Source organism: Urocitellus parryii, chromosome 14, assembly GCF_045843805.1.
Source record: "Urocitellus parryii isolate mUroPar1 chromosome 14, mUroPar1.hap1, whole genome shotgun sequence".
Classification (NCBI taxonomy): Eukaryota; Metazoa; Chordata; class Mammalia; order Rodentia; family Sciuridae; genus Urocitellus; species Urocitellus parryii.
The window spans coordinates 45,012,630-45,025,316 of record NC_135544.1 but is presented as its reverse complement, the minus strand read 5'-3'; the positions used below and the strand labels follow the sequence as shown (position 1 = coordinate 45,025,316).

The following is a 12,687-nucleotide window of genomic DNA, read 5'->3' as shown; positions in this document are numbered from 1 at the left end:
AAAACCAAAAAAAAAAAAGGAAAAAGAAAAAGAAAAGAGCTGGGGATGTAGGTAAGTGATAGAGTCCCCTGGGCTCAAACTCCAGTACTGCAAAAAAAAAAAGTAAATAAATCATAAAATGCAAATTTCACATATTATTTATTGAAAGTTCACTATAAAACAGAAGCACTTTACCATTGAGCACTATCTCAGGACATTTTTCTTTTCTTTTTTTTTTTTTTTCGTACCAGGGATTGAACTCAGGTGTCCTTAACCACATAACCACATCCCAGCCCATTTTTTATATTTTATTTTGACACCAGGGTCTTGTTAAATTGCTTAAGGCCTCACTAAATTGCTGAGGCTGGCTTTGAACTTGTTATTAGCCTCCCTCAGCCTTCCAAATGGCTGGAATTACAGTCGTGTGCCATTGCACCTGACTAGGACATTTTATTTATTTCTTTTTGGGGTACTGGAGATTGAACTCAGGGGCACTCAACCACTGAGCCACATACCCAGTCCTATTTTGTATTTTATTTAGAGACACAGTCTCACTGAGTTGCTAAGTGCCTTGCCATTGCTGAGGCTGGCTTTGAATTCATGATCCTCCTGTCTCAGCCTCCCAAGCTGATGGGATTACAGGCATGCACCACTGTGCCTGGTTCTTTTTCTTTTTTTTTTTTTTTTAATATTTATTTTTTAGTTGTTAATGGACCTTTATTTTATTTATTTGTATGTGATGCTAAGAATCGAACCCAGTGCCTCACACATGCTAGGCAAGTGCTCTACCACTGAGCCACAACCCCAATCCTTATTTCTTATTTTGAGACAGGGTTTCACTAAGTTGCACAGACTGGTCTTCAATTTTCAATTCTCCTGCCTCAGCTTCCCAAATGGCTGGAACCACCTGCTGACACAACATTGTATTTGTGTATTTATTTATTTACACAGTGACACTGGGAATTGAACTCAAGAGTCCTTTACCTCTGAACAGTACCACCAACTCCCTCTGCCTTGCTCCCTGGCCCTTTTTCTTTTCTTTTCTTTTCTTTTTTCAATACCTTTATTTCATTTTTATATGGTGCTAAGGATTGAACCCAGTGTCTCACATGTGCCAGGCCAGTGATCTACCAGTGAGCCATAGCCACACAAACCCCACTCAGTTGCTTAGCACATTGCTGTTGCTGAGGCTGGCTTTGAACTTGCAATCCTCAGGCCTCAGCCTCTCCAGCTGCTAGGATTACAGGAGTGTGCCACTGCCCCGGCGCTCCATGTGGTTAATTGTTTTTATTTTGGTTTTTTTTTTTTTTTAAAGTTTTCGTTGGACACAACATCTTTGTCTGTATGTGGTGCTGAGGATCGAACCCGGGCCGCACGCATAGCCAGGTGAGCGCGCTACCGCTTAAGCCACATCCCCAGCCCCTTAAGTTTTTTTTTTTTAAATATTTATTTATTTTTTTTTAAGTTTTCGTCGGACACAACATTTTTGTTTGTATGTGGTGCTGAGGATCGAACCCGGGCCACACGCATGCCAGGCGAGCGTGCTACCGCTTGAGCCACATCCCCAGCCCCATGTGCTTAATTTTGTGTGGATGGCTCACATCATTCAGCTCTTACTTGTGACCCATCTTACAGATTCTGATACTTTAATGACATGTATATGAAAGTTTTTCACACTGAAAGTATACAATTATGGAAACATCTGATGAAAATAAAACTTTGTTAGCTTGACACTTTCCTGAAACAAAACCTAACAATCTTAACATTTGCTGTCATTAACCAGGTTCTACCAGAGGTGCTGGGGACCCATGTAGAGTGTACTTAACACACCACTTCAAGCTGATGAAGTGGTGGTTGTAGAGCTGTGGTTTTTACTCTATGGGAAATGTGTCAGGGCTTCTTTACACTGAGAGGTTTAGGGCTTAAACCAGTGTTAAGTCTGGTGCCAAACTATAGTGGAATTCAAATTCACATGATGTGGATTTAATTAACAAGTTAACTTACTAGAGTAATCCACTTTGCTCTATTGAATTGTCTTAAAATTTCCTGTTTTATTTATTTATTTTTGAATTTTTTAATATTTATTTTTTAGTTATTGGCGGACACAACATCTTTGTATGTGGTGCTGAGGATCGAACCCGGGCCACACGCATGCCAGGCGAGCGCGCTACCCCTTGAGCTACATCCCCAGCCCAAATTTCCTGTTTTAAACAGCTACATTACTTGATTAAAACAATGTTAATTTTAAAAAAAATACAACTTAGACTATATTTCAAAATAAAAATATAAAAGGGGCTGAGGATGTGACTCAGTGGTACAGTATCCCTGGGTTCAATCCCCAGTACCAAAAAAAAAAAAAAAAAGAGGAGTTTCAAAATATTCAATGGAAGCCAAAAACATCCCTTACTGGGGCTGGGGATGTGGCTCAAGCGGTAGCGCGCTCACCTGGCGTGCGTGCGGCCCGGGTTCGATCCCCAGCACCACATACAAACAAAGATGTTGTGTCCGCCGATAACTAAAAAATAAATATTTAAAAAATTCTCTTTCCCTCTCTCACTCTTTAAAAAAAAAAAAAGAAAGAAAACATCCCTTACTAGAGAATTTTAGTTGCCGGAAGAGGAGATGGAAAGTTAAATCAGATCTGTATAAAATGTGCAGAAATGGGTACTGCCCTCAGAGTCTGTACAATGGGACAAAGAAATCTCCCTATTTATAAGCTTGAGTGGGTTCTGATGTTACCATATTGGTGAGCCAAGAAAGGAGACCTGGATTGAGGAAGACCCATCTCTACAATGTCAGGAGTTGTAACTCATGACAGGTGGATATTGGGCACACATAGACTGATGGAGCAAAACCCATAACCCTGATTCCCTTTAATATGAACAGAATAACAGACAAAACCAGTCTATGGTTTTAGCAGCGGGTATAGTGGTTATCTTTGGGGAAGAAAGTGGTGGTAATAATGGTGACTGACCAGGAAGTAGTGAAAGAGGACAGATGATCCTTTATATTCTGATCTGGTTGGTGGATACAAGAGTGTGTTCTGGGCGGGGGTTGTGGCTCACTGATAGAGTGCTTGCCTAGCACATGCAAGGCACTGGGTTGGATATTGTGCCCATCTACAACTAAAAATATTAAAAAAAAAAAAAAAAAAAAAAACTATTCTTTGTGATCATGAATCAAGCTATACAAAATGACTGGTTTGTGCTGGGCATGGTGGTTACCTCAGCAATTGGGAAGCTGAAGCAAAAGGATCACAATCTTGAAGCCAGCCTGGGCAACCTTGTGAGACCCCATCTAGAGATTTAAAAAAAAAAAAAAAAAAAAAAGGAAGGGGCTGGGGATGTAGTTCAGTGGTAGAGAGTGCTTTGGCTCAATCCCCAGCACCAAACAAACAAAAAGTATCCATAGGTAAAATGGGGAGATTTGTATCTTCAAATAGGATTTTGGCAACTGTGATAAAGCCAACCCCACTTTTTTGGGGGGTGGGGGTAGTACTGGGGATTGAACCCAAGGGCACTTAAGCACATCTCCAGCCCTTTTTATATTTTGAGACAGGGTCTTGCTGAGACTGGTTCTGAACTTGTGATCCTTCTGCCAGTCTCCAAGTTGCTGGGATTACAGCAGTGCACCGCTACACCCAGCTTAAAGGCCTTTTGTACCAGCACCTGGAAACCCATGGTTAAAAAAGAACCAACTTTAGCTGAGCACGGTGATGCAAGCCTTATAATGCAGCTGCCTGGGAGGCTGAGGTAGGAGGATCACAAGGATTCTCCAGGTCAGCCAGGTCAAATTAGACTCTGTCAAAATTTAAAATGGGGTAGGAATGGTGGGGATGTAGCTCAGTGGTTCAATACAGGATGGGGTTGGGGTGCAAAATAAATGGTTTCAACATGTTACTTTGTGTTACTTCAACTTGTAGTAACATAAAATCGAACCTAGATTCCTGGTTATAGATTAGTTATATGATCATACATGTGGCACATGGTAGGGCCTAAGCTTCTGGTCTTGATGATCCTTCAGGCTAAGGAACCATGCCTTGTGGTTACAAGTGTGGACATTGAAAGAAGATCTGGATTTGAGTCCTGGCTCTATCACTTTGTAGTATAACCATCCTGGACCTCAAATTGCTTTCACTATGAGAGGACAGAACAGACAGTATAGGATAGTTGAGGGAATAGAGCTAAAACCTACACTTAGAACTTTCTGTGTTCTAAAATACAACCAAAGCAGTCAAACCAGTCAATGCTGAGATCTGAACAGTGTGGGCTATTATGAAGGTAGATTCTACAATTGACTTTACCTCTTACCAACCCTGGGCCTATATTAAGTGCCACACCCATGTGTACACAGCTGCAATTTGGCAGAGAAAGTGATGGGACATAGAATCTGAACTCAGTTTGCCTTACGGCTCACCATGTTTCCAATGGCAGGCTCTGTGGTCACCTTGGGGTTTATAAAAATACATATTCCCTGGGGCTGGGGATCTGGCTCAAGCAGTAACTCGCTCCCTGGCATGCGTGGGCACTGGGTTCGATCCTCAGTACCACATAAAAATAAAGATGTTGTGTCCACTGAAAACTGAAAAATAAATGTTAAAAAGTTCTCTCAAAAAAAAAAAAAACATACATATTCCCTGACTTTGTCTATGGAATCAACATGGAAAGATGGTAGGAATCCAAAGTGGGTGTTTGCCTTTTTAAATATTTTTTTTCATGGAAGCCTTACATATATACAAAAATATGCGGAATCATTATTATACAGCTTGATATAAGAACAAAGCTCTGAAATCACCAATCACAAGTTCAGGGGCTGGGGATGTGGCTCAAGCGGTAGCACGCTTGCCTGGCATGCGTGCAGCCCAGGTTCGATCCTCAGCACCACATACCAACAACCAACAAAGATGTTGTGTCCGCAGAGAACTAAAAAATAAATATTAAAAATTCTCTCTTGGGGCTGGGGATGTGGCCCAAGCGGTAGCGCGCTTGCCTGGCATGTGTGCAGCCCGGGTTTGATCCTCAGCACCACATACCAACAAAGATGTTGTGTCCGCCAAGAACTAAAAAATATTAAAAAATTCTCATTCTCTCTCTCTCCTCTTTAAAAAAAATAAAAATAAATAAATAAAAGTTCTCTCTCTCTCTTTAGAAAAAAAAAAAAAGTGCTTCCTTTAAAAAAAAAATTTTCAAAGCCAGCCACAACATCTTGGCAAGAACCTGTCCCCAAAAAAGTAAAAAGAGCTAGGGTTAAGCTCTCAGTGGTTAAGCACCCCTGGCTTCAATCCTCAGTATCCAAAACAAAACATTTTAAGCAAGAGTGATTTTTTTTTTTTAATGAATGCAAAGAACAGAATGTGAGGGAGATGAGAGCAGCAATGAATGGACCAGTTAGATAAGGGAACAGTGGACCAGGTGAGAGATGCTGCTGCCCTGGTTTCAGAAGGGGAACATGAGACTGAACAACAACAACAAAAAAATCATTCTCTTTGACCCAGCATGAAGTACTAGTATTGGTGACACATTTGCAAGTCACCAAAAGGCAGCTGGACATGCTGACTTGCAGCTGGAGAAATCTTCATGACAGCTACATACTGAAAAATCTTATGGGGCTGGGGGTATAACTCAGCAGTAGAGTGATTTCTTAGCAAGCACAAAGCCCTGAGTTTGATCCCCAGCTCTGCTAGAAAGAAAAAAAGTTCTATTAAAAAGGTAGGAGGTGAGGGGCTAGGGCTCAGCAGTAGAGGGCTTGCCTAGCATGTGTTCAATCCTCAGCACCACATAAACAAATAAAATAAAGGTTAAAAAAAAAAAAAAAGGAGATGGGCTAGGGATACAGTTCAATTGGTAGTGTTTACCTCACAAACACAAGGCCCTGGCTTCAATCCCCAGCATCAAACACAGAAAAAAAGGTAGGAGGTAAGCATGACACTTAAATCAGGTCGTACAACTTTAATGATGATTTGCTTAAAAAAAATGTACAAGCAATTTTAAAACAAAATATTTTATTGTACATGTTAATTCTCAAATATTTAAAATTAGAATTCAAGGAACTTGACAACTGCTATCCAGAACATCTATGAAATTGCATTACTATCTGTTTTTTTATTTGCTGAAAATAAGGGAGGAAAAATCTATTCTGGTTTTCAGTTGTAAAGCCCATAAAGATTCTAGAAATGAGATTAAATTTACTGTTAGTCCTAAAAACTAAAAAGAATAATCTACCAGGTTCTTTATCTTTCATGATCCACTGGTAAGATTTTAAGAGGTTTAGAATCTGTTCCAACATAGAAATAAGGCCATATGGTTTTGATTTTGGTTAAAGAATCACTGAAACTATATAGGAGAGACCTATCATCCCCATTATAAAAGGAAACCTCACCCAATTCAAAATCCAAAAAAATGCCTATTTTACTGGGTTTGGGTACTGGCAAAAGCTGGGTTTTCTTGGGACCAAACACCACATAACCACTCTCAATATACCGTCCAATTGCCCAGAAGCCACTTAGGACTGATGGCAGATTCCTCCAGTTCCAAAGAAGATAGTCTTGACAGACACCTACTGTCCATTGAGGTTTGTTTCCCACGTCAACCTCCCAGTAATGTCTACCAGAGTTAAACATCTTAGAACCCAGGACAGCAGGGCAGAGATAAAATCTCCTTGAGTTATAACAGTCAGTCTGTTTTGTTCTTCCGAACGTCACACTTTTTCTGTCCTCAGAGACAATAAGCTGGGGATATGCTGTGTTGGGGTCTAAACTCACATCTCTATGAAATTGCTTTATGATTCTCTTTAAGCCAGAATACTGTGGAAGAAGACTGAAGCCATAGTTGTTTAATCCGAGTGACGAAAGTTCAGGGTGTTTTAGGTTTTGATACCTCTGGCGTATGCTCTTAACATCCTTTAGTAATGCCAGGTCTGACTGCACACACTTGCCCTTTATTTCCTTCATTAAGCGTTTTAATGTGGACATGTGATCTGAAAAAGTTACAAGGTTTTCATTAAGTTTTGATAAAATATCCAACTCTTCATCTTGTATCTGCTTAAGCAGAGCCTCTTGCTCATTCTGTAAACATAGTTTAATTTGCTCAAATTCAGTATTTATTTCTTCTCTCCTATATTCTACCTTCTTTTTCAGCTCAAGAAATTTCCTACCTTGCAGAATTAGCACTTTTTCAACTCGTTCCACATTATTCTTCAATGGCTGGATGCTAGATTCTAGAAAACGTCTTTGGAAGGTGGCAGCTTGCTTAATGGGACAAATGTAGTGTCTCTCATGTTCAGCAGAGAAACTGCACTGGGTACACAAAATCTGCAGATCCTTCACACAGAAAAGGGTCATAAATTGATTATGTTTCTCACAGATAGCATATTCTTCTTGCCTCTTCCTCTTGCTCTTTCTGATCCGGAGTAGTTGAGCAATTTCAATAAAATTACAGAGCTGGGGGTTCCTTCTGAACTTCCTTTCTGGAAACCCAAATCGGCAGACAGGGCAGGGAAAGGCATCAGTTAGATCCTTCCAGGAATCATTGAGGCAGTCAAAACAGAAGTTATGCCCACAGCTAATGGTCACTGGGTCTTTCAAGTAATCCATACAGATTGGACAACTGCAGTCCCTTTGGAGGTCTGCCAGGGCGGACACAAACTCCATTGAGCTGTGAGTAAAGTTGGTGCACAAGATAATACTTCCTTGGGAAACCTGCCTCAGGTCTAAATGTGAAGTATGAAGTAGATAACCCTCCAAACCCACGCACACAGACCAGATGTAGATTTTACTGGCCTGGCATGTTGGTGGATGTCAAAAGTCTTATTTAGATCTCAGCACTTTAGCTCAGAGGATAAGAAGAATTCACAGCTTATCATTAGCCCATCTGCACTCAAGTTTAATGACTTTCTTCAAGAAAGCAGCCACAGACCTAATGGACCAATCATTCCTGTGGGTGAGAAAATATTTTTAATTTCAAAATGTCCTGGATTTGAAACCATGATACAACAGTTGATTGAGACAAGAATTATCAATAACTGTTACCTTTACAATGTAGAGATGGAAAGAATGCCACCATAACCAATGAGAAAAACTGATGACCTAAAATAAGAAAAACATTACCATCAATAAATAATAAAAAAAAAATTACCTGTATCTAATCATAGGGAAACAATCACAAAAATCCAAATCACAGTGATTCAGTAAGACAATGATATTGGACTGCATAAGTGACAATGATGCCCAAAAAAATGAGGCAGGGAGGAGCTGGGGATGTAGTTGAAAGGGAGACTGCCTGCATAGCATGTGCCAGGACCTGGGTTCCATACCCAATAAGACAAAACAAACAAAAGCTTGGGGCTGGGGATGTGGCTCAAGCGGTAGCGCGCTCGCCTGGCATGCGTGCGGCCCGGGTTCGATCCTCAGCACCACATACCAACAGAGATGTTGTGTCCGCCGAGAACTAAAAAATAAATATTAAAAAAAAAAAAGCCAGGTGTGTTGGACTCCACCTATAATCCCAGCCACTTGACAGGCTGAGGCAACAGAATCCCAAATTTGAGGCCAGTGTGAGCAACTCAGTGAGAGACTGTCTCAAAATAAAAAAAAAATAATAATAAAGGTATGGGGAACACCGAGTTCAATCCTCAGTAACAAGAAAAAAGAAGGGCTAGTACAGCACTCATGACTTCAATCCCCAATACTGATATATATATATATCAATATATATATATATTGATATATATATATATATATATATATATATATATATATATGGTAGAAAGTATCGGATACTGGATATACTCATTATTTATTATTTTTTCAGTACTTGAGATCAAACCCAGGGGCACTCTACCACGAGTTACATCCATAGACCTTTTTATTTTGAAACAAGTTCTAAGTTGCTGAGGATCTCATTAAATAGCTAAGGCTGGCCTTGAACCTGTGATCCTCCTGCCTTAGGCTCCCAAGTAGCTGGAATTACAGGGCACCTGGGCAACTCAGTAAGACACTGTCACAAAATAAAATGGTTCAGGGATGGGGTATAATAAGTTCAATCCCCAGTACAGAAAAAAAGAGGAAAGAAAATTCATCAGGCACTGTAGTCCTATATATAGTGATATCTGCTTGCCACATTAACCTTTACCATAATCCTTTCTTGCTAGAGTGCATCTACGATTAATTTGTATTAAATAAGCCAGGATCACTGCTGTGGATGTGAACTCCTGTTCTGTAATCTTCCAATACCTGTCTTTTCCTCACAGCACCTCACAGACCTTGTCTCCTCAGGGAAACTGTCTCCACTCTCCAATCTGACATTCTCCCACTTTCCTGCTTTCTTTCATTCTCCCTTCTCTCTACTTTCAATCATGGGACTCAAACATAATTCTGAAATTGTCTTCTACATGTATTTGTTTCTCTTTTGGCCTTCACCAGTAAATTGAGATAGATTGGAAGTTTGTAGTGCATCTTACTCCTTGGGAAATGGCAGAAAATTACTTTTAAGAGAGAAAGCCAGATTCAGTGGCCCATGCCTGTAATCCCAGAGGCTGGGAAAGTTGAGACAGGATTTTGAGTTCAAAGCCAGCCTCAGCAATGGCAAGGCACTAAGCAATTCAGTGAGACCCTGCCTCTGAATTTATTGTTATTCAATAAAATTGACATTGTGGACAGTCACATCCATGTTTCAGCAATCTAGCAAGATGTTGTCTCGACAAAAAAAAGGAGGACGAACTAAGGTTGTAGCCCGTTGGTAGACTGCCCCTAGATTCAATTCCCAGTACCTACAAAAATTGATCAAAGAATTTTAAAAACACCCTGTTAGAGCTGGGGCTGTGCACTTGCCTGCCTGTGAGGCACTAGGTTTTGATTCTCAGCACCACATATAAATAAATAAAGGTCTATCAGCGACTTTTTTAACAAACAAACAAACAAACAGCCAGGTGTGGTGGTGTACGCCTATAATATCAGCAGGGGGGGGGAGGGAGGGAGGGGGAGAGGGAGAGGGGGAAAGGGGGGAGGGGGAAAGGGAGAGAGGGAATGAGAGGGGGAGGGCAGGGCGAGGGGAGGGGGAGGGGAGGGAGGGGAGGGGGAGGGGAGGGAGAAGAGGGGGAGGGGGAGGGGAGGGAGAAGAGGGGGAGGGAGAAGAGGGGGAGGGAGGAGAGGGGGAGGGGAGGGAGGAGAGGGGGAGGGAGGAGAGGGGGAGGGGGAGGGAGGAGAGGGGGAGGGGGAGGGAGGAGAGGGGGAGGGGGAGGGAGGAGAGGGGGAGGGGGAGGGGAGGGAGGAGAGGGGGAGGGGGAGGGGAGGGAGAAGAGGGGGAGGGAGGAGAGGGGGAGGGAGGAGAGGGGGAGGGGAGGGAGGAGAGGGGGAGGGGAGGGAGGAGAGGGGGAGGGAGGAGAGGGGGAGGGGGAGGGAGGAGAGGGGGAGGGGAGGGAGGAGAGGGGAGGGGGAGGGAGGAGAGGGGGAGGGGAGGGAGGAGAGGGGGAGGGGAGGGAGGAGAGGGGGAGGGGAGGGAGGAGAGGGGGAGGGGAGGGAGGAGAGGGGGAGGGGAGGGAGGAGAGGGGGAGGGGAGGGAGGAGAGGGGGAGGGGAGGGGGAGGGGAGGGGAGGGAGGAGAGGGGAAGGGGGAGAGGGGAGGGGGAGCTGGGGATGTAGCACCCTGGATTCAATTCCCAGGAAAAAACAAACCAACCAACCAGGATACAGTGTGCATCAAAATAAATCCTGGACACCAGAGGGGCATGGTGGTGCACGCCTGTAACTCAGCAGCTTGGAAGGCTGAGGCAGGAAGATCCCAGGTCTGGGGATTTGGATCAGTGGTTAAGTGCCTCTGGGTTCAATCTCCAGCACAAAAAAACATGGACACCATTCTCATTTTCTGGCTCCCTATAACCACCAAACCACCAAAACTACATTTGTTTTTGTCAACCTTTAATTGAGAACACTATTGAGTGTGGCGGTTCATGGCCTGAATTCTTCCCTATTTCTGATTCTTGTAACTACACACCTTGGGCCAGTGGGAGCTCGGAGCTCATTAAACATTATCTAATAAATTAAACCTGTTGTGAATGCCCTTGCTCCCAGGCTTCAACCTTTATTACTTTAGACGATACTTAACATAACTGACCTAAACTTTCTCATCTGTAAAATTACTACTAACTTCCTACCTAGAAGACCCCTGAGCAGAGTCAAGGATCCGCTAGGGTAGTGCTGGCACTGTAAGGTAACAGATCCTTCCCTAACACCTGAAATAATTCTTTGACGATCACGTGGCCACTCCCCAAATTGGTGTTCCTCCAAACCTCTCCTCCAGGCCCTGTTGGGGAACAAACCCAGGGCCTCGCGCACACCGAGGGCCAGCATTCTACCACTGAGCTTCACCTCCAGTCCTTCACCAGTTTTTTAAAGTTTTGCAACAGGTTCTCGCTAAACTCTCCAGGCTGGCCTCCAACTTTGTTCCTCCTGCCTCGGCCTCCAGGGCACCTGGGATTACAGGCTTGCGCCACCTGGAATCCTGAATTTCCCAAAAGAGGATTCCACAGAACTAGAGGAGACCCAGTGGGGAACAAGCCGCGAACCCAAGGCTTAAGCAGTTTGTTAAGCTTCCCGCCAAGTTCTGGGGGCCTTCTTCCTACAGCTTCCCCCCCCCCCCTTACCTGGAGCGAGTAGAACCGCGGATCCCAGCCGAAGGACCGCCGTCAACTCTGAACCGACCCAGAAAGGGACCACAGCACCACCACCTCCCCCCTCGGAAGTGCACTTCGTGCGCACAGTGATTGGCTTGTCCCTGGAAGTGGGCGGGCAAAGAACTCGCGCATGCCCAATGAGGCTAATTGGAGTGGAGCCTCCCATTGGAAGAGATCCTTAGGAGGTTTAGGCGTACCTCCTTCAGTGAGGAGGTCTCGGTAGGTCTCAACTGAGCCTCTCAGTCCCGTTGGGCTGATTGATCATTAATTGATGCTGAGCTTAGAATCTTGAGGCCCTGGATTCAATCCCCAGCACCCCTCCACCCATCCCCCATGATATGGTCAACTTTTTCATTACTGTATTCTTCTTTTTGGGGGGAGTGAGTATCAGGAATTGAACTCAGGGGCCTTCTACGACTGGGCCACATCCCCAGCACTGCTTTGTATTTTATTTAGAGCCAGGGTCTCACTAAGTAGCTTTAGTGCCTCACTGTTGCTGAGGCTGACTCTGAACTCGCAACCTCCTGCCTCAGCCTCCAGAACTGCTAGGATTACAGGCTTGTGCCACCGCCCCGGCTGGTGTTTTTATTTCTATGAGACCAGCTGGAGGGTCAAATTAAGACCAGGACTACTCCTAACAGGCTTGTTTGAAAAGCCTTATTTCTATAGAGCCATCTTCCCATATGGCTAGAAAGTTGGAGAGTTCTAATCGCCGCTCCTTCGCTGGTCTGGGGTCACATGGTAGGGTAGGTGAGGGAGTGATTGGTTTTGAAAAGCTAGAGGAACAATCAGCTCTTTTTTTTAAAGAGAGAGAGAGAGATTTTCTTAATATTTATTTTTTAGTTATTGACAGACACAACATCTTTGTATGTGGTGCTGAGGATCGAACCCAGGGCGCACGCATGCCAGGCAAGCACGCTACCGCTTGAGCCACATCCCCAGCCCACAATCAGCTCTTTAAAATGCAAGAGGACCGATCATCATTTAGGTTGTGGGAACCAGGGACAAAGAATAAAATCCTCCAACCCATTGGTGCAGAAGA

General features: G+C 43.6%; 2 protein-coding genes across 2 annotated transcripts in view; one reads left to right on the top strand and one right to left on the bottom strand.

The window, feature by feature from the left end:
• Positions 1-12,687, top strand: part of Trim75 (tripartite motif containing 75) — a 45,569-nt gene that overhangs the window by 10,505 nt on the left and 22,377 nt on the right. The window lies entirely within an intron of this gene.
• On the bottom strand, positions 6,209-7,627 carry Trim60 (tripartite motif containing 60). Its single transcript, XM_026395850.2, has one exon. It carries the CDS (start codon positions 7,625-7,627, stop codon positions 6,209-6,211), a length of 1,419 nt encoding a protein of 472 aa, XP_026251635.2.